The 21697-nt window shown below is 41.4% G+C and overlaps 1 protein-coding gene across 3 annotated transcripts; it reads right to left on the reverse strand.

Moving 5' to 3' along the window:
* Positions 1 to 729: 729 nt before the first annotated feature.
* SLC39A9 (solute carrier family 39 member 9) lies at positions 730 to 21630 on the reverse strand. 3 transcript variants are annotated; one of them, XM_053255842.1, is made up of 8 exons: positions 20664 to 21630; positions 19434 to 19542; positions 18306 to 18326; positions 12194 to 12391; positions 9887 to 9955; positions 8485 to 8570; positions 5972 to 6106; positions 730 to 5383 (listed from the first exon to the last, which is right to left on the reverse strand). In XM_053255842.1, exons 1-8 carry the CDS (start codon positions 20757 to 20759, stop codon positions 5153 to 5155), a joined length of 945 nt encoding a protein of 314 aa, XP_053111817.1. In that variant the 5' UTR covers positions 20760 to 21630; the 3' UTR covers positions 730 to 5152. The 3 variants fall into 3 exon arrangements, with proteins under 3 accessions (XP_053111817.1, XP_053111827.1, XP_053111839.1); XM_053255852.1 differs by lacking the exon at positions 18306 to 18326; XM_053255864.1 differs by lacking the exons at positions 18306 to 18326; positions 19434 to 19542 and having other exon boundaries at positions 20664 to 20796.
* Between the last annotated feature and the right edge of the window lie 67 nt (positions 21631 to 21697).

Here is a 21697-nt window from a genome sequence, read left to right on the forward strand (position 1 = left end):
AAAAAATGTGCATGTGTGTACAGACACCTGAATGCATGTACAACATAATGTCTGAATAGGGCTCAGGCTTGTGGCCTAAGTCTATAAAGATAAAGCAGTACATTGAAATGATCGAGTGGCATCTTAAGTTGGTTCCTAAGATTTAAAAACAGAAGAGTAGTTGTTTCTCCCTCTCCACTGAAATGAATTAGTATAGCACTGAAATTCCCTATTATTCAAACATTTTTACGAAGTACACTAACAGTTAATTTACTTTGACTTAAAGCACAGTAGATAATTAAAACTGAACTATAAGCACCAGATAAAAGAGCAGTATGCCAGAGTAATGACATTGTTGTTCTCACCTGTCCCAGAAATGTATTTCTTGTTCATTAACCAGTTACAAATTCTGTCAATTCCCCAGAGGTTTTCAAGTCATCAGTACCAGGGCAGCCAAGATGTGCAGAAATACAATGTGCTTGGCAATATAATAAGCAAATACATTGGTATTTGAATCCATTTTAGTCAAGTCCCCAAATCCACAAATAACAATGCACATTACTAGTTAGAAGAGTGTGAGTATTTTAAAAACGCTGTACATCCTGCCTGAGATGCTTTCTAGCCATAGACAAAGACTAAATAAGAATTCCTCCCTACAGCCAAATGTTTAATTGTGCTTTTCATAGGGCAAAACCTAGAACCTCTTAAGACAAAACCATTCACAAAAATGAGGGCAACATCTTTCAGCACTGAAGCTAATAAATTTTTTAATATAATAAAAACAATATTTTTTAAACTGTTCACAATTAAAGTGGGAAAAAAATCAAAAATAAGGCAGCCATCCATGGAATGATTTCATGTGTACAAATAATCTTGAAAAAGACATTAAAATTACACTTTAGTACACAGAATCAGGTATACAACTGTGACTGGGGAACACCGTGCCCACAAAGTCAGAGCTGCTCAGACGTAACTAAAGCACAGAGAAGCTGATCTCCTTTTGAAACCGATATTCCGCTTCTGAATGTTGCTTGTTCTCCTGTGGTTCATCAAGAAAGAGCTTAACACAGCAGCACAACACATAAGTTCAAGTTTTCCCAGTCTAATACGGCTGGCTATGAATAATGCAAACCTGCTATTATCGAGACTACCTGGAAGGCAGGATGTGGAGCCCTCTCTGAAGAATTAAGAGGAGTTTTCTACCATTTCAAATTATCACTTTCAGAAATTCCGAGAAGTGTCCATCCAAGTTTGGTTGGAGATTCTGTATTCCCTTAAAATGCCTGCTCTACCACCCGCACAGGTATTATAAATTAAGTTTATTTTCCTCTGCTAGGCAAGAGATCATCCCTTTATTTTGTGAAAAATAGCATTAAAATAGTAAAATGGCTGAACATAATGCTGTCCACGTATGTCATCTTAGGTAGATTTCCACTTTCAACGGATATGAATAGCTGAAGGTGCAGAGACTAGATGTGCAAGAAGTTATAAATTATGCTTCTTCATCTCAATAGTCCACATCTCCCATAGTCTATTGTTGGAGTCTAGACCACTCTTTGAAGTTGATAAATAAAATGTGTGAGGAGTGGAACTAGACTGCAGAAGTCCTGAATTCAAATGATTATTAGGCTGGGACACAGTAAATACTTTACTTCAACTTGGAATTTTTTTTTTAATTAAGATGGATACAAAACATTTGGTATGCTGCTAGAGCCTGTTCTTCATAATCTAAACATTCCCTTCTTGTTGCTAGCCACTTCTATGATAATACTTGCAGTCCTTTTTAGGTGAAGCACCAAGGCACCCTTGTCACCACACAGTAGTGATTAAAGTGGTAGTGTTGGGAGAGGGAATCATTAAATGCTGAGTATGTACTGGTGGAACAGCATTGGTCCTGATTAAATTTCATCTTAAATTTTGCCTGAACATACTTGGAAATGGTCATTCTCACAAGCCTTTGCTATTCTGTGCCACACCTTGCCTTTCCCCTGCATAATGTGTGATCGATTCAGTATATTGACTCCTAGACTTTGAGGCTGGGCAGATGAGCAGCCCAGCACAGGCTAGGGCAGCCCAGCCTACAGCACTAGGATCAGTGTTGCCTCTGCCACAAGCCCGGGTTATTTACCCAGCCTTTAATCCAGGTTAGAAGGTGCGAGTGCACCCTCTAACCCAGGTCTGGGACCAAGTGTATGCTCAGGCTGCACACAGCCTGAGCGTACACAGAGTCAGGCACCTAGAGTGCCTAATTCACATGGGAATCCCTCAAAGCACTGCACTCCTCATGTGGTGCATTCTGGGATTCCTGGAGGCAGAGTCTCATTTTCCTGGCCTCCAGAGATCCGCACTGCTGGGATCAGCGTGGCTTGTATGGGCACACACCAGCACACCAAAGAGGAGCCCATTGATCATCTGGAGGGCAGGGGGGAGGTATGTTCATCCATGCCTCCGCCCCACCTGCCCTCCTCCTCCATGGCTGTGTGCATGGCCTCACTGTCTCAAATGCTTGAGTTAAAACACAGGCTTCCTGCCAAGCGCACTAGGCCCAGACTCCGTGAACAGGAAAGCCAGTATTGGCAGAGATTTTTCATAAATAGGAAGTGATCCAGCACAGGCAGCTTCTGGCCAAAATTCTTCAATCAAGCTTGAGACAACTGCAGAAGTCAGCTCTGTCCTACAGAAGGATTACTGAGATATCACAATGCTATTATCTCAAATATTCAACATAATACTCGGAAAGCAGAAGTGATTCTTTGGTGTGGCTTATAATCAAATTCCTACACCAAGTACCTCTGTATCTATTAAATTTCAGATCAAGTTTGTTGTTCACCAAAACAATCCCAAGTCCCCACCATTTTCCTGCTTGCTGACTCAGAAGCAAGATTCTTATCATCCTGACCACTGTTGCAGATCAGACTTGACTTTCCATCATTCTTATGCCCAGTTTACTTTCACAGTCATTAAGTAGGCAGATAGAACATGCATATAAGCCACATTGGTTCATGTACCAGTTACTTCAGCTCTGTTTTCTCTGTGCTAGTTTATAAGGGAGAATTTCTGTTTTATAATACAGAAATGAAACTCAAACTAATCAGGAGGAAAGCATTTATACATTTTCGAAGAAGGCTCACATTTAGAAAACTGTACAGCAAGCCTACACAATGCACCAAGCTCACCAGCAATTTGACAATCTCTCTCTCTCTCTCTCTTTTTACACAAGGCAAGCAACAAGAACAAGAGGTTTATCCAAGTTTCTTGTGTGCCTCATGTAGCTGGCAGGATGGGACACATTGAGTAGGTCAACTCAGTGTTGGTTTTAAGTTGGTTCTACTGTTACTTTTTAAAAAAATCAACACCAGACAGCATCCAGACTGGATTAGTCTGGATGCTGCCCACTAATTATTCTGTGCCGATTTTAAACTTAATTTACCAATATTAACTCCTCTCACTAAAAAAAAAAAAAAAAGGCAAGATCCCTGGCGAAGTCCTGATTTTGACTACTGCTGCTGTACCAATATCATCAGTCAGAAGTCATCACAAATTCAAAATATAGGCCTCACCAAAAACCATACCCAGAGACCCATAAACTTATGCTTAGCTCACTAGCCAGCCATTATTTGTGTGTGCCACAAATCCCCTCTGCATGCTTTTCTGGCACACAGGCAGAGAGACGGGTGGGTCGCCTGTCACTTGCACTGGGATATGGAGATGGTAAGAAACAGTAGGAACACTCTCCTACTGCTCAGAAAGAATTCTGGCTGTTTTCTACCTTCTCAAAAATGGCAATGGAAAAGAGCTCTGGTGAGGAGATCTGTGTGTTGCTGGGTGTCCTGTTCGCTCAAGGGCTGGGGGCACTCGCCACTGGCAAGTGGCTTTGTAGATGCCAGATCATACCACTATTCTCTGCAAATATAGACATGGAAGAGAGTCTGAGTTACGCTGGCTTCAGGGCTATGAACTGATGGGAAAGGAAGAAAATAGATCTCTGCCAGTAAGAAATAACCAGTGCTAGAAAAACCAGTTATTTCATACTTGTATCTTGTTTCTAAAGAGTGAAAATATGATTATTCTCTGAGAAACGTTTGGCAAAGAAAGTAGAAAAGATTTCAAGACTAATGTCAAAACTGTGTCCCAATAATCAACATATACCTTTGTTCTAGGCTTCTGCCCCCAGCTCCTGCCATTTCTTTCACAATGAAATGAAGTTCCCTGGCTAAAAAGGTAGCATATTTTACATGGAAAGGCATTATTGACTGGCCCTACATTCCAGAGCAGCATTTCCACTCAGACCTGATTGAAATATTCCAGAGAAAATGAGGCTCAGTTCTAACAGGCTCACAATAATTTAGAATGCTTATAATGGTAAGTATTAAAGTATCTGCTTTGAGAGAGAGAGAGTTGCTTTGGGAACCTTTTCCTGTTGTTGTCCAGGACTCAACATTCTACTTTTTGCAAATAGGTCTGTAGAGTGTCCATTCCAATAAGCCCCCACTCCTCAGAGTGCAAAACCACCAAACCACCAGCCCAATATGGCATCCTCATTCTAGTGTATAGATTGTTACACACAAGGAGCAAAATAGGTGCACTTCCTGCAATGGAAGAATCCTATCTGGATGGTTAAACTTGCCTAGTGTTTCATGCCACAAATATTTCTTCACAGCTTTGTCTTTTCAATGACACTGTCCAAAACCTACATCAGATACTTCCTCCGGGACGGTCCGTGCCACCATTATATAACATGTAAAATCTTGAGGTGGTGAAAAGTAGTCCCACATGTTAGAAGGCAGCATCCAACGTCAGGAGGCCAGCTGTGAATGCTGACATACAGAATACTTTGGTGATTATGATTTCATAATGAGCCACAACGTTCTTCCCAAAACATCAGTCATAAAATCTAAGTTCCAACTTCCCTGAGAATAGGGCAGGAAGTCATAATTAAAGTATCTTCAGAAAAGGGAAGTTATGCAGAATTTATCTCTGGCCATCAAAAATACTGTCTGCTACACTAAAAGCTTTCCCAGAATTCCTTCTTTTGCAATCATGCTTCTCTCTGACTCCTTAAACGGATGGGGCAGTTAACAGGGTAAGAGAGACAATGATAAAAGAGCAGCTGACACAACAGACTGCTGCTCAGACCAGACTGAGGAGTCGAAGGTTGGTGGACTTCAGACCTTTAATGCTGGTGACCAATGGACAAAATCAGAGGAATCAAGCAGCCCAAGACCAAAGCTGCCACTTCCAAACGACTGAGTCCCTTTCCTCCAGCAGATTCAGGTTTGTGGCTATGTCCCGTTCCACCCACTTCAGGGAGGACATGAACGGTAGCAACATACAGAAAAGTTCCAGCTGAGAAGAGCATGGCAACTCCAGTGGCGTTCACTTCTGAAAGTGCTTGTTTACTGCTCTGTAAAACAAGGAGGTGGGAAGGGAGACAAAATACAAAGTTGACCCTTCTTATTAATACTTTCTTTCTCTTACTTATTCTGCTGAAAACACAAAGCCACTGCCTGACCAAAAGGCACCTACTAAATGCAAGTCTTTTTGGCAACGCTAATTCCCCTCATCACCCCTCCAAAGATTAACCTTTACTGCATTTGCACTTGTGAAGGGGAAAAAAAAGGGGGGGGCTACAGATGGCTCATAAAACCTCATGAAATGGCCAGGTAATGTCCTCCAATTCAAATGATGTTAGTACGGGGGCCAGATAATTGTACCTTTAGCAGATGCTATAACCTACACGAGATTCACAATGTTTTTAGTCACAGTACAATTGCCTGGCAATTCAAAATGTTGTCATACCACTCAAGGAAACAAAGAAGTATTTGCTTAGCTGTAAAATATATTGCCCAACATGCTTATTATGTATCTGCAAAACCAGGTGAGGAAAGATAGACAACTTGGGTAAAGCACTGCTGGAACATTCTATTAAACATCTGCCATACTCCCAGCTGTTAATCATTATTTTAAGTTGTTAAATCCCAAAAATGTTTACCTTGCTTAGCCCCAAGTAAGTCACCATTGACAGAATAGGTGCTGCTAGTGCAAAAACCAGCAAATGCTTCCTGATTCGATTTCGTTCAAGGCCAGCATGCATAAGAAAAGAGACGAGGCCAAAGGCAGCTGGTGCCTGCAACAGAAAAATAGCCAACAAATACCTTGGTGACTTAAATTATGAATACAAAGAGGCTGTGATCATTATTGCTGTTTATGTAGAATGGAGTGCTTAGCTAACCCTCATAGCCGCAAAACTGTAATTGTGTTCTACTTTGTTTTCTCTTCATTTATGCCGATTCTCAGTGAGGTCACATTCAACTACTAAGGCTACTATTAACACATCAGAAACCAAGGATCTGAATCTCTACCAAGCCTTCTAAAAAGGTTAATCAAGATAGCATTCTCACAAGCTTCCACCCTAGTAGCTTCCCTTTTATTGATAATTTAAAAGCAAGGTTGTAAAAATAAACTGCTTCTCTATTAGCCATCAGAAGCAGGAAACCAAGATTAAAGAATCAATAAAAGGCTCACATTTTGAATTAAAAGACGTTGAGGTTAGTGATCATCATCTCCCATTGTTCCACTTCTACTGAATTCCCACCCTCCCTTCACTGCAAATCAAGTGAGTTCATTATGCACAATTAGACTGAGTTAACAGATAATCAGAAGCAACTAAGGTAACACTTGTCCTCAAGGAAACCACTACTGATCAGATAGTGGTGGGGTGGGAGAAATATAAGAGTGTCTGGAGTACAGTAAAGATAAGTTGGCCACCTTTAATTTTTGTTTATTTCAACATTCTAATTTCTGAAGAGTACATTAATATTCTATATAAAAAGGAAAAATTGTAACTAGATTAAATAAAAATTATAAAGGTAAAGTATATTTAATGCTATTGTGGCAGTAACATCACATTAACTTACACCCCCTTGACTTTTAAACTGCACACCATTAATTCACCCAGGAGCAGAGGAAAACAGCATCAAGTTCCAGCTACCACATATACAGATAAGAATTCTGCCTTGCTGAATCAACTCAAAGGCCCACCTAGTCAAGCACTGTGTTCCCATAGTGACCAGCCAGATACCTCTGTCAAGGATTTCTCTCTACATGCAGTTCAGATAAAATGATGGGGTTCATACATGTATGATCTCTCCACTTGTAATTCTCAATGCTGAATCTGCTTTTTCATGAAGTACCTTGAGCTGACATTTGCACTGTGCTTTTCACCATGAACCAAAGATCTCTGCTGGTTAGTTACAGCCCATTCAGATCCCAGTGTGTATGATAGTTTATAATTTTCATCTCAATGTGTATAATTCTGAATCATGGTTAGTTTAATCTGTCATTGTGAAAACATGACAGATAGAATGCAACTTTGAAAGACAAGATGTAAAGAGCTCTGAAGGAAACACTATTGCCTCAGCCAACCTCAGTCAAACAATCAGAAGCTAGAGGGAATGGCTTGATGGTGCATAAGCAATCTTTGTCCCATGGCCACACACTGATAATCTCTTAACCCAGATCAACATCAGCTGCTAGGCACTGCAGAGCACAGTTCCCAATTTACAAGTGATATGTTTGAGATGCTGGCAATAACTTGTTTTATATATAAGATATGTGGGTGTGTGTGTGTATGTAGGTACACAGACACACACATAATAAATAAATAAATAAATACATATATACACGAATCAGGGGGCCATCTCCTGATTCAGATTGGAGTTTAAGACTGGAGAAACAGTTCCATGTGTTTGCGCTTGCAGGGCTTTCGCCAACCCTTTATTTGCAGGCAGGAGATAGGCACAGCTGTAGCAATGTGACTTTAGTGAAAAGGACTGCAATAAGAAGTTTTTGATTTCCTCTTCCTGCAGTTCCAAGGTCTTTTGGGAACTGTGGGATTTTCTGGGGCCGTGCCTGGGCCACAGGGGCCTGAAGCAAAGCAGGTCAGACTCAGCCTGAATTAGCCAGTGGTTCTATTTGGATCAAATTGGGCCAGATTAGGTCAAAGCAGCCATTTTGCTTCAGAACTAAATACTGGCCCAAAGCTTTACTCAGTCCTAGGGAAAAACACATACATTAAAGAGAGAAATTATGAGGCTAGCAGAAATATTTCAGAAGCTATGCACTGAACTGCATGCTTTTACTACTGAAATGCTGTCATTCTATATAAAGAAAAATGCATAAATTTCTTCTGAAGACACACTGAGGGTATTCTCACAACCAGTGGAAAGCAGGCAAAGGGAGCTTAGCCCTTTGTCCACGGATCGTGGGACCCACCGGGCTCGCAGGCAAGCTCAGTTTTCCCAAAGCAGGTCGCCTGCTTACCTACCCCTCCCCTTAGCAGGCCCCACTCTGCATGCACATGCGCACACACTGCCTTGATACTGCCATCCAGAACAAAACTCATTCCACACAGAGATGAAAAAATAATTAGAGGGACCACTGATTCAAACCCATTATTCCCAACATCCACTAAAAGCATGTAAAGGTTTCACATGCAAGACTTACCTTATGTAACATAATTGCAACAAACACTATTAGCTGGACACTGGTCTGAGATGTTGAAGCAGCTGCACCCAAGGCAACACCATCAGCTTCATGGCGGGGGTGGGGGGCAGGGAGGGAGGGAGAAGACAAAAAGAAGAATTGAACCCATCAATTGATCATCAAACGCATACTAGGGCCAGTTCACACAAACTGCACCCATCACACACCATTCTCTTATCATATCCCGTTTTCCCTTATGATGACCAATTCAGAAACAAATGTTGATCAATGGTAAGAGTTTCAACTGAACCATGAGGTCAACACATAAAAAACCGTTCACCCAAATATGCCCATGACAACACCACTTTTCTAAAGTGTATCAGATTTTATTTTCTTAATCTGTTAAGTTGGAGTCAAAGGTCTTAAAGCTTTTATTTTATTTTCGGACTATTTTCACAGTAAAGTCCTCATCTGCCTCCTAAAAGGTATGAAGTGCAAGGGGCAAGAAAGAATAAAGTTTCTGAGGATTGGTATAGGTTAATTTAAGCTTTAAAAAACCACCATTAAACCACCATGCTAATTGAAACTTTCAGTGTGAATAAAATTCCTGTAACTGTCTCCAAATTTTCAGTCCACAGACATGATCTGGCAGCTCCAACTTTCTCCAAGTTGAAGTAAATACAGAGCTTCATGCTTCTGTGGGAGTTCTGTGTATGCATAGGAGCTCCCTGAGCACAGAGCTGCATGTAATCAGAAATAACATCTCTCTAAAGGATTGCTGTCAGTCTCCTTTTCTCTTATCCTTATCCTTAAGTAAATGGAGGGTGTTCTCACAAGCAGCCAAGACCAGGCTAGGGCAGCTAAGCCTGGGCTTGGCTGCCTGTGGAAACCTGCAGATGCCGACTGGCTAATGGCAGTGTCTCCACGGCAAACCCGCCTAGGGAGCCCGCCTCTAAAATAAGGTTAAGGGAGAGAGCGCTCCCTTCGCTGTGTTTCCTTGACTGTGTGTCAGCTCCGGCTGCTTTCAGCCAGTGCAGACACACTGACAGGCACCTCCTGTCACTGGGGGGGATCCCCACAATGCACCCACATGGTGCATTATGGGATTTCCAGGATTTTTCATGCCAACCCCTGTGCGGCAGGCACACAGTGCTGCTCATCTGGGAGTGTGTTTCGTGGTCCCAACAGAAGGTAAGTTTACCAAGCCCTCCCCTCACTCCACATGCTGCCCTGCCCGCCCAGATGTGAGAATGACCTCTCTGAGAAGGTATAGCAAGCGTGATACAGAGGACTCTTCATCTACCAACAGTGCCATGGAAAGCAAGCTTAATTATAACCCAAGCAACCTGAAATTATCCAAACGTTTTTGGCCTTAGTAAATGCACACACCCCCACCCCCACCCCCACCCCAACAGTAACCCACCTGCAGCATGGACAACTAGTCCCAATGTAGTAGTAATTTTGGAGTTGCCTGACCTTGGTGCTTCTGGGTCTGAAATAATTAAGAAATCTTAACCAAATAAGATATAAATAAGCATGTAGAGAATCCTAAAAGAGAAATATTACAGGAGTTCAGGCATAACTTTTCAGTAACTAAAATCAAACTGTACAGTTCAGCAATTAATTAGCATTTCAGATTCCTTCGAGTTTGGGATAAGTAGAAAATAGAACAATCCAGATACAAAGTTGCCCCCTTTCAAAAAAACACTGTGCCTTAATTCTGGGGTGCCACCTTCCCTTTTTATTGTATAACATGCTACTTTTCACCTAATAGCATTTTCAGTTATAACTAAGCTTTTATGAATTAGACTGGATATAATAATAATAATAATAATTCAATTTCTATACCACCCTTCCAAAAATGGCTCAGGGCGGTTTACAAAGAGAAATAACAAACAAATAAGATGTCTCCCTGTCCCCAAAGGGCTCACATTCTAAAAAGAAACTTAAGACACACACCAGCAACAGTCACTGGAAGTACTGTGCTGGGGGTGGATTTACCAGTATTTACCCAATACTTTGATAACTTGATTGTTCTACTGGGCAAGGTTTCTCACTACTATTTTGTTTAAATAAAGTATTCTAGATTACAGTCCTGAAAAAATGATACTTACAGGCTTGAAGCACCGTTCTTTTAAAATACAAGCTAGATTATCATGAAACCATTTTTTAAAAAATCACGGCACACATCATTCTGTTTAATTTGTTTCACTAGTAGAAAGTAGACTTTGGAGCAAAGCTTTAATATTGCCATTTGTTGGCAACAGTCACAATTTTGCTTCTGAACCTCCATAGAAATCTCACAAAGTTCAACCTATTCAAGTCATGACAATCACCATGTTCATTCATATTTTACAACAGCTTTAATTGAGAGGCACTGCAAATCCCAAAGAAACAAGGTTTGCAAGTCAATGTTATTTGTACAGCCCCTATGACCTTGAGACAGCATCTAGTGAATCAGAACTATATGATAATAAATGTGAAATGGAAGATTCCCAGATTTGTGAGAATAAAGAAGGAAGATAAAGGACATGGTGTATAAAGCCATTTGTATGGAATGTATGCATTTTTATATGAGGGAGACAGGTAGACCCTTGATTAAAAGATACAAGCAGTGTTCCCTCCCATGTGTGTGCTCACACTTTTTTTTTTAATGTCCGCTCAGTTAATTTTAGATCCCGCTCAGGTTGCATCAGAAAGGTCCCACTCTGAATGCATGTGTGCACACACTTTCTTGGTACTGCCGCCCAGAACAAAACTCATTCTGTACACAGATGGAAAAAAAATAGAGAGAACACTGGATACAAGGACCATCTGGCAGGCATACAACATACAGAAAACTGTGGCGATTGCATGTTAAAAGAACGTCATCATGTACAGTAGTGAATACAAAGATAATTCACTTTGGCTGTGGAGGCAGGTGTGAGAAAACAGAAAATCAGGGAAGCTATGTATATAGAACAGCTGCGTCCCACCATAAACGCTAAAGAAGAAATGAGGGAAGCGCTGACATTCAGTAGGGAGTGAATTTTCTTTCTCTAATTATCACTCTCCCTTCTTATTATGCGAGGGTGGGAATTTTTACTATCTCCCTCTGCTTATGAGATATTGGGAGTTTTGTAACAGGACTTGGTTGACTCTAAAACAATTACTGTCAGCTGTGCCGAGTCATGATGTTGAGTTGTAGAACCCCTGGTGGCGCAGTGGTAAAACTGCCACCCTGTAACCAGAAGGTTGCAAGTTCAATCCTGACCAGGGGCTCAAGGTTGACTCAGCCTTCCATCCTTCCGAGGTCGGTAAAATGAGTACCCAGAATGCTGGGGGGCAATATGCTAAATCATTGTAAACCGCTTAGAGAGCTTCCAGCTATAGAGCGGTATATAAATGTAAGTGCTATTGCTATTGTATTTAAGAGCACAGTTCAGCCACCACTGTATATGGTACTGAAGCTAATGTGTGACATCAAAACGTTTGCTACTTTTAACATCTTTTTATTTTACTTGGACATTAAAGTGGGGGAAAGCTTGTGTTCTTTTGGAGAATGCGTATTTCATCACCATTATGCCATCTTATTTTGCAGAATATGTACATTGATTAGAATCTTCCTGGCCACTGAACATTTTGATTACAGCATTGGGTGACTGAACTCTAAACATTATAATTGTGTACAGCTACTTGAATAAGACTCTTGTTATCCATTCTGGTTACCTCTCAAGAAAGCTTGACTTACCATCTGTAGGGTGTACGTGAGAACTGCCAATTTGATCTACCAGAAGCATGAAGACAAAGCCAAGGACAAGGGAAACTCCAATGTATGCATGTAATCTCGAATGATCATGGGTGTGCTCATGCTCGTGCACATCTGGCACATCTGCAGCTTTCTCCGATTCAACTACCTTTTGACTTTCACTGGCTGGGTGGTGCTTTACTAAAAAGAAACAGACAGGACGATTTGCAATGACAACCACAGAAGCCTCAAGCATTGCATTCTCAACATAGATTTGTCATCATCAGATAATTTATGGCTTTCCAATACATTTTATGAAAAGGTCCATTAGCAAAATTTTAAAAAATTTATATTGAGCAAATTTAAACTAAAATCTGAGAGAAGCTAATTTTATTAGGTTGGTACCAAAGGGTGCACTGTGCTAGCAGAAAGTGCCAGATTATACATTTTAACTCCCAACAAAGCTGCAGCTTACAAGTGCTTAAAGCTAACAAGTAGAAACCATGCATTTCCTGTCAACTTTTACAATTGTTTAGATTTTAGAAATTATATTTCACTGTGTTTAATGCTTTGCTAAAAATATCCGTAATCAAACTTATTATAGGAACACAAACTTCATTTTTAACAAAGACATAGGCCAACATCCAGAGGAACCACATGCAGAATGAGCACTGTTACACTAGTACAGCATGATGGCTTAGTTGCACTAGAACTCAGAATCGCACTACAGCACTATAGGTCTATACAGCTCTTTTGCAAAATTCCCATTAAAATAAGTGAGGCATGCTGTAGCTGCACAATCATAAGCATATTTATGATAGTGCAACACTAATTTGGAATGCAATTTGCACAATCATAAGCTACCCTATGCTTCAGATTTAGTGTCACTAGTTAGAACAACAGTTTGGCACAAGTGTAAAGTCCTTCTGCAAGCAGTTCATATGGGGGGGTGCAGGTAGGAAGAGAGACAGAACAGCAATTTTGAATTTCTAATGACCAAGAACAAACCAGACAGCTGGATGATCCTTCTCTAATGTCCTTGGGGAAGCCTGCAAAGCTTCCCCCTTTTATTCACTTTCTGTTCATGACAAAATCCATTATGGCTAAGTGGCCAGCTGTGGTGACAGCTGCACTGAGGCACACACATCCACTTTATTTATTTATTGTTAAATTTATATACCGCCTTTCATTAAAACAATCCCAAGGCAGTTTACACAAAAATAAAAACAAGACAATAAAAAAGTCAATTAAATATTAAGCTAAAATATAAAACATCTGATTAAAAAGATTTAAAATACAAGCATAAAAACTGTACAAAATACAAAGAAGCAGCAGTAGAGACAATCATATAAAAGCCTGGGTAAAAAGCCAAGATTTAACATGCTTTCTAAAAACTGTGATGGAGACTGAGGAGTGAATAGCCACTGGGAGAGCATTCCAGAGCCTGGGGGCAGCAACAGAGAAGGCCCTGTCCCGCGTGCCCGACAACCAAGCCTCCCTAATTGTTGGTACCTGGAGCAGAGCCCCCTCAGATGACCTCGTCAAGTGGGCAGAAACCCTTAGGAGCAGGCGATCCCTCAGGTATCCCGAAACCCAAACTTTCTATTTTAGGTGCTCAAATAACCAGCCATTTGGGGTTTCCCTTGCCCAGAGGATTAAAAACATTTTTTAAAAAATAAAGGAGAGGAAACTCTCTGGATGTCACATTCTGCAATAACCTTTGTGCTTGTGTTGCAATCTCTAATGACAGTCAAGTCCACTGAAAGTAATCTACTCTTGGTTAAACAATATTTCCTGTTAAACCAAATAGAGCGCCTCTGTTAGACTTCATTCAGGCAAATTTTTTAAAAACTTTAATAAAACACTTCACCAATTTCAGAGAAGTCTTCTTTTTCACAGTTCTTAAGCAGAGTTGGTTAGATTTGCCTGTTCTAGGTGGAGTTACACTCCCCCGTGAAAGATCAGGTATGTAGCTTGGGAGTGCTCCTGGATACAAAACTCTCTCTGGTTTCTCAGGGTGAGACAGTGGCTAGGAGCACTTTTTTATCAGCTTCGGCCAATACATCAGCTATGTCCATTCTTGGAGGTAAATGATCTTAAAACATATGCTGGTAACCTCCAGGCTCTACTAGTGCAATGCAGGCTCTACTAGTGCAATGCAGGCTCTACTAGTGCAATGCACTCTACATGGGACTGCCTTTGTACAAAGGCCAGAAACTACAATTGGTACAGAATGTGACAGCCAGACTGATCTCTGGGACAACCCGAAGGGACCATATAACACCCATTTTAAAAGAACGGCACTGGTTGCTAATGTGCTTCTAAGCAAAATTCAAAGTGCTGGTTAAAGCCTTTAATGGCTTGTGTCCAGGGTACTTAAGAAAGCGCCTTCATTGTCATGAGCCCAGCCGCCTAATAAGATCATCTGGGGAGGTCATGTTATGGTTGCCATCATCTCATTTGGTGGCGATTCAGGACCAGGCCTTCTCTGTGGCTGCCCTGGGACTTAGGAATATGCTCCCTGTCAAATAAGAGCACCTCTATCTCCAACTGCTATTAAATGACACTCCAAACGGAAAGGTCTTCAACAACTTTCAGAGAATACTTTGGTGCTGGTAAAATTTTGGAGAAAAAAAAGGAACTATACTATTGTAGGAAAGCCAGAAAAATTTCCCCAAGCCTACAGTGAAAAACCTGGTATCAGGGTAGATAAAAATCAATGATTTATTTATTTTTAAATTCAAAGAAGTTTTTTTAAAAATTTAAATCAGATTTTTTTAAAATAAAATGCTTTTTGAGGAAGAAATCTATCTAAAGATAGTTTTCTATTTAAGATACATTATAGTCCAAAGGTATTCACCATGAAATAAGGATTAGTTCTTAATTATGTAGCATGCAATGTTTAAATTTTTTGGTAAATAAATTTCATTAACCCATTCACAATGTCATGCTCTTCCAGAGGTTTCTGTAAGATTATTTTGGACAATTATTCTATCTAGAAAAGGATCAAAAATGAAACCTTCATCTGGTTGTAAATATTATTGATTCGATTTCTATACCACCCTTTCAAAAATGGCTCAGGGTGGTTTACACAGAGAAATAATAAATAAATAAGATGGGATCCCTGTCCCCAAAGGGCTCACAATCTAAAAAGAAACATAAGATAGACACCAGCAACAGTCACTGGAGGTAGTGTGATGGGGGTGGATAGGGCCAGTTACTCTCCCCCTGCTAAATAAAGAGAATCCCCATGTTAAAAGTTAACTCTACCAAGTTAGCCTGGGTATAATATATATATGGTGTAATATTAAGACTATACCAGCAAGAATGAGTCTTTATGTAAAAAACCATGATTTACGTAAAAAACCATGATTTAAATCTAGTCTCACTGACTAGTGATTTAAATCGATTTAAATCTATTTGATTTAAATCAAATCCACCCTGCCTGGTATGCACAAGGTATATTTGAGATGGCACATTCAGGAGGCACTCCTATACAGATATTCATGAGTCCATTGAATTCAGTGGAATTTTACTTCCCAACAAACACACAATGTGCTAGGAGAAAGGCAAGAATCCATGTTTAGAAATGACAAATTCCAGTCCACAATTACCAAGTTCAATGTTCACCTTAAGGATTTTTAAGATGCCCAGGCTTCATGCCATTAGCTCCAGAAGAGACTTCCAATGGCCTAAGACAGGTATACTCTTTTTTTCTTTTGTTTGCTTTAGGATAACATAGAAAACTGCCTTGAATGCCTTGTCAGTAAGGTATTATATAAACGCAGTATATAAATAAATCATGTAATTGACACATATGTACACAGATTCAAAGTGTTTGTCAGGGGACGATGACCACAATTTCTGTGTTTTAAGTTTTCTTTAAACACAATTTCTACGGCCTTATTATAACTGATTCTCTTTTATATGCTTTTTCAAGTCTACCTCAGTACTCAAGATAAATACATTAGAGATCAAGTTTATATTCACAAAAACCATACTGAATCATCTGCATTAACACCTATCAAAGTTATCCACTGTGCAGTGCGGTAATAGCTGACTGCAATAATAAAGATGCCTAAACCGCCAATACTCTTATCTCTTTACACAGTACAGAAAAACCCTTAGTTTTTTTTACTTTTCCAAATAAAGTTTTCTGTCATCTTCTGCCAACTTCATGTCCTTAGAGGGAATATAAGGGAAGAATTAGAGGGAAGAATATATGTATTCTTCGAAGGCGATCAGCCTCTTCATGTTTTCTTTTAAAGAGTAAATAAATAACTCTATGTACTACACAGTTAGTGTCACCTGTGCCTCTGGCATCTTCTCTTTTGTTGTAATCCTTAACTATCCCTTGCTAACTTGGCAAAGAGGCACCTTTTAACGTGGCAATTCTCTTTATTTAGCAGGGGGAAAGTAACTGGTCCTATCTACCACCAGCACAGTACCTCCAGTGACTGCTGCTGGTGTCTATCTTGAGTTTCTTTTTAAGTTGTGCGCCCTTTGGGGACAGGGATCCATCTTATTTTATTTTATTTATCCATCCATCCTCTGTGTAAACTGCCCTGAGCCATTTTTGGAAGAATGGTATAGAAATCGAATACATAAATAAATATCAGATGAGTGTTTAACTTCCTCTTCTACCAAGTCATCTGCTCCCTCTTCAGTACTAACACATTTCTACTGTTCTGATTCTGCACAGTTTTTCTCTACCTGTTTTAGCTTTATCGCTCTGTATAAAAACTGAATATACATTACAACAAAAAAGTTGGAAATGCACTTTTAGATAAACTGGACAGCACAGTCTCTATATTTACTTTTCTCTGTCATTTTGCTCCTCTTATTTCCATTTAGGATCAAATCTCAGACATGCTGAACGCATACTATGAAGGAATTTTAAAACCAAAATCAGTGCCATAAATTATCCTTGGAGAGCAACAAGAAGCCAGATTCTGGAAAACTGGTATAATGTGTTTTCAGTAATATCTCCCACCACCCAGATAAGGTAAACCATTGAGTTTGGCAAGTGAAATATGACTCCGCCTCTTCCACAAGCTTGTAAGAAAGAGTGAAATTTATGTTACTTGCAATGCAGTCTGGAAAAGAAGAGACATGAAACAGCAGGATAAATTCCTGCTGTTTTTTCCCTTCTCCTGACAGCAGCTTAAAGAGAGCCTGTTTGAGGTTGCTGGAGTTCTCCTCTGCAGGCTAGAAACTTGCTTAAAAGAAATAAAGAAAAAGTGAAGTTCCACAAAATGCTGAGCCACGTCTGAACTTGCATAACATGATCACAAATTTGTAGAATAAATCCTGCAGAGGCTCACAGAATTCCATTACTGTCTGCAACAGCTGTAAATGTTTTGATATTAAATATATGAGCCTGGATACAAAAAGCAACTTAGGCTCACACAGGGCCTTGGGCCAGTTTGGTAGTAATATAAGATTTTTATTTTAATAATTTAAGTGTATCTCTCTGGGTTTGGCCACAACCTCAGAAGAGACACTTTGGTTGTTATTACATAGCTGTCAACGAATCCTCAGCAGCTTGATCATAAATATATGTCACCAGATGGTTAATAAGGAAGTTTTATTGTTTTAATTTTTATTATTACTGTTTCCAATATTGTTAAAATTTCTAATTGATTTTAAATGTTTTAATCATATATACTCTATTTACTGCTAAATAACTATAACCTTTTTCTTTTGTTTTGGCTTGTGGACGTAACATTAAAGGTTCTGGTGACACTTTGATTCAGAAGAAAAGGTCTTCCTAGATGTTTACTCTGATTACTCCCAAGAAAATGATCAGACTTGACTGTTTCCCCACAAACAGTTTTAGGCCTTACCACTAATCAAAGAAAGGATGCAGCAAAATCATGGTGATTCAACCAGCTGAGAGTGCTCAGACTTCCAGTGAAATCTGAGGACCCTGTACAATCTAATACAATTATTTTTAAACCCCTACTATAGTCATAGCTGTTTACTTTCTTCTTATTGGACCTCTCATCTAGTCACAAATATTTTTACATGACTTGACCCCAAGAATTTCTCAGATTTTGTTTTGTTCCACTACATCAACCTGCAGGATGTCTGCAGTTTTTAAATATTTACTTACATGTGTATATTTCCCTTTGTCCTAGGACCCCAGGGTGGTGAATGACAAAAAAATAAAAAAAGATGTTTCATTAGAAGTACAACTAAAAACCAAACATACATAACTACAAGGAAATCAGAGGGCAGCTCATCACTGGTCAAAGACCAGAATGAAAAGGATGGACTTCAGTTGCCTTTGAAAGACTGGGAGCGAGGGAGCCATGCAAATCTCATGTGAAGAGCAAGTTCCACAGCCTGGGAGCAATCACCAAGAATGCCCTGTTTCACATGCTCAACAAATGGGCTTCAACAGGCCACAGCACCCGAGTGCAGAGCCCTCCCAGCTGGCTTGGTCAGCTGACCTGATGATTCAGGTGGTCCTTAAGGTACTGAGGGCTCACATCATTTAGGATTTTAAAAGGTAATAGCTAGCACCATGAACTGGAAACAGATACATGCACTGGCTGCCTATCTTCAAGTTTGACGCAATACACACATATCAGGTAGTTCCAAATATCAGTTTAGCAGTGGCATTCTGCAGCAACAGTTTCCAAGTACTTTTCAAGGGCAGACCCACACAGAGCACGAATCCAAGAATCCAAACCCAAGAATCCAAACCCAACATGTCTAAGGCATGGGTGAAAGAGGCCAGATTAGCCTTCTTGAGGAAGGAGCACAGCTGGCACCCCAGTCAAAGCTGGGCAAAGGTACCTCTGGCCACCACATTCTTCAGAAGCAGCATCTGATCCAGGAAGACCCCCTCAAGCTAGCCCTTTGGATTTCTTTTTTAAATGGTTATTGTCGAAATCTTCATGCCATATCCCAAACAGCTTTTAAAAGTCCCTTTTGTTTCAAAAGCAAAATGCTACATGCACCGGGCTGCTCAAGAAAAACAAAGTTAAAACTCCCTTGGACTCACAGAATCAGTCCCATAGTCTTTTAACTAGTTTGAAAATAGAAAGCAAGAAGTTGTCCAACAACTACTAATATTCAAAAGAGCTTTCGAGTTATAGAATACTATGTGGACTTGTGGCAAATTAAGCTTAAACAAAAAGCAACTCTTTCATAGTAGCCACTGCTTAATGTTTAACCAAAAGGTCAACTTCATTTAGAATACTTTATACCAGAGAAAGAATAATATTTTTCTTACCCTCCAAAACCTCTTCATAGAGTGCATGTACTCCTTCAGGCACAATGACAGCCAAGGCTGTTCCACAGAGGAGCCCAGCACCAAGAACCGTGACCAGCTTTAACCTTTCCTGCAATAAAACTCAATATTTACTATATTACAGGAAACAAAGCCTGTCACAAGAATGAGTTTTAGGGTAAATATTGGTTTGGACTGAAGGGTGCCTTGCAGCAGCGAAAATCACTTCTGCATATGCAAGGTAGGGCTCCCATTCTCAGCAATCTAGCCTACCTGCTACAGCCCTCTATGCCAGGCTGTTCAGAAGGTTCTGAAGATTCTTCAAGCCATGCTAAACCATGATTAGCATTACATCTGAACTGAGGCATGGAGTTAAAGACTGCTTTTGTATATATCAACAAGAAGTCCTGGTAAGAACTAATCTACCTACTTTCCTTTCACTATAATCTTAATTGATAATTACCAACTTCCTCCTCAAACATTCATGCATTCACCAACCTGAATTGGGATGGATGACATCATCACAAACTATGCCATTAAGGTGCCTCTATGCATCCCTAAAACTATACCAAATTTGGTTCAAATTGGTCCAGGCATTGCAAAATTACAATAAGAACAGATCTGCTGGATCAGGTCTGAAGCCTATCTAGTCCAGCATCCTGTTTCACACAGTGACCCACTAGATGCTTCTGGGAAGCCCACAGGCAAGAAGTCTGTGCATGTCCTGCTCCTGCTGTTACTCCCCTGCAAATGGTATTTAGAGACATCCTGCTTGGCAGAGGCACTCTAAACCCCATACTTCGGGGTCCCGTCCTGTGGCCTCCAAGGTGGGGGGGGTCCAATGGACAGGGGGCCTCCTGCCACCACCCTGCGCGCCCACTCAGAGAGCATGCAAATTCAAGTCACTTTTTAAAACTTCATGCTTCCTTCTTGGACTGCTGTACTGCATGGGGGCAGCAAAGCATGAAGAGCTAAATTGGAATGTGGAGTTCCTTTCGGACATATTTTTATCGACCGTTATTATCCTACCTCGTCACCATATACTTCACAGCATTCATTTTGTTAATCCACTCCAACATTTCTCATTGGATGCGCATTCCGACCCCTTAAAACAGTCAGCAGTGACAACCCTTCCGCCCTCTCCTCCTCCTCCTCCTCCTCGGCGCGTGTCGTCCAACCTTTTCCTCCGATTCGAGAAGCGGATCGGCGGCAGTTATGGTGAAAGCTTCTTACCTCGGAAAAGTTCACGGCTAAAGGGATGATTCCTGCCACGTAGCAGCCAATCAGCATCGCCAGGGAGAGCAGGCTGATAGACAAAAGGTCGTCCATGGCCGGCTTCTGCTTCTTGTTCAGCGGGGCGCTCAATTCACCCGAGGCGGCCCTTCACGACCCCAGACGAGGAGGGGATGCACCTCATGGGCGCTGCACGAAGCAGCAGGCGGCAGGGCGGCCTCCCCCCCCTTCTTCCTCCCCCTTCCCTCCACAAGCCAGAGGCCGCCCCGTCGCGCACCCGAGACCTGCCCGCCTGCCAAGAAGCTCAGAGCCGGGTGTGGGAGAGGGCCCCGCGCCCACTGCAGGCTCCCTAGTCGGGCGAGAAGAACCTGGCGGAACAGCCAGTGCCACAGGCCGCGCTTCTCCTCGCCTCCCCTCCGCAGTCCCGATCCAGCTGCGGGCAGCTCAAGTGACGCGCGCTCCCCCGACTCCCTGCGAGGAGGTGAGAGGCGGCGGCAGCAGCAGAGAGGCTGAGCTGGCCGGCGACCCTCCCGCTCACCCAGCAAAGGCGGCCGGCAGGTGGATTAGTCGTCGTTCTCCTCCTCGTCGGCGCCCGCCTGTCAGAGATGTAAGGAAGAAGCGGGGAGAGCCGCCGGCACGAGAGCCTGGCTGCCCCCGCTCAGTCCCTCCTTCTGTGCCCAACTCCCCCAGATGTTGCCATCAAGGCCAAGAAGCAACTCCTCATTCGCTTCCTTTTCCCTCGGTCAACTTCCGGGACACTTGGCAATGGAGGAGGAAGAGGAATATCTCAAGGCGGCTCTCGCTTCATGTGTTCCTGTCTTTCCCGCCCATTTTTAAGATGGCGGACAGGAAAAGATGGACGGTCACACTATCACCACCACGCCACCGCTATGGGCGCTTGCTGCGAACAGAAGACCCAACACTACCGTGCGAGGCAGCCCGCAACAAAAATGGTCGCTACTCCACGCTGACCGGACTCTGACGTAACTTCCGTCTCGGCTCCGTGCTCCCAGCCACACAAAGATCAAGTAGCT

The sequence above is a fragment of the Hemicordylus capensis genome, chromosome 1 (assembly GCF_027244095.1).
Source record: "Hemicordylus capensis ecotype Gifberg chromosome 1, rHemCap1.1.pri, whole genome shotgun sequence".
NCBI classification, from domain to species: domain Eukaryota; kingdom Metazoa; phylum Chordata; class Lepidosauria; order Squamata; family Cordylidae; genus Hemicordylus; species Hemicordylus capensis.

Coding starts and splice junctions, on each gene's coding strand:
- SLC39A9 (XM_053255842.1), bottom strand. CDS start 20,759: ATGGACGACCTTTTGTCTATCAGCCTGCTCTCCCTGGCGATGCTGATT. Junction 19,543..20,663: donor TAGCCGTGAACTTTTCCGAG/GTAAGAAGCTTT, acceptor GTTTTATTGCAG/GAAAGGTTAAAGCTGGTCAC. Junction 8,571..9,886: donor ACTAGTTGTCCATGCTGCAG/GTGGGTTACTGT, acceptor CCCGCCATGAAG/CTGATGGTGTTGCCTTGGGT.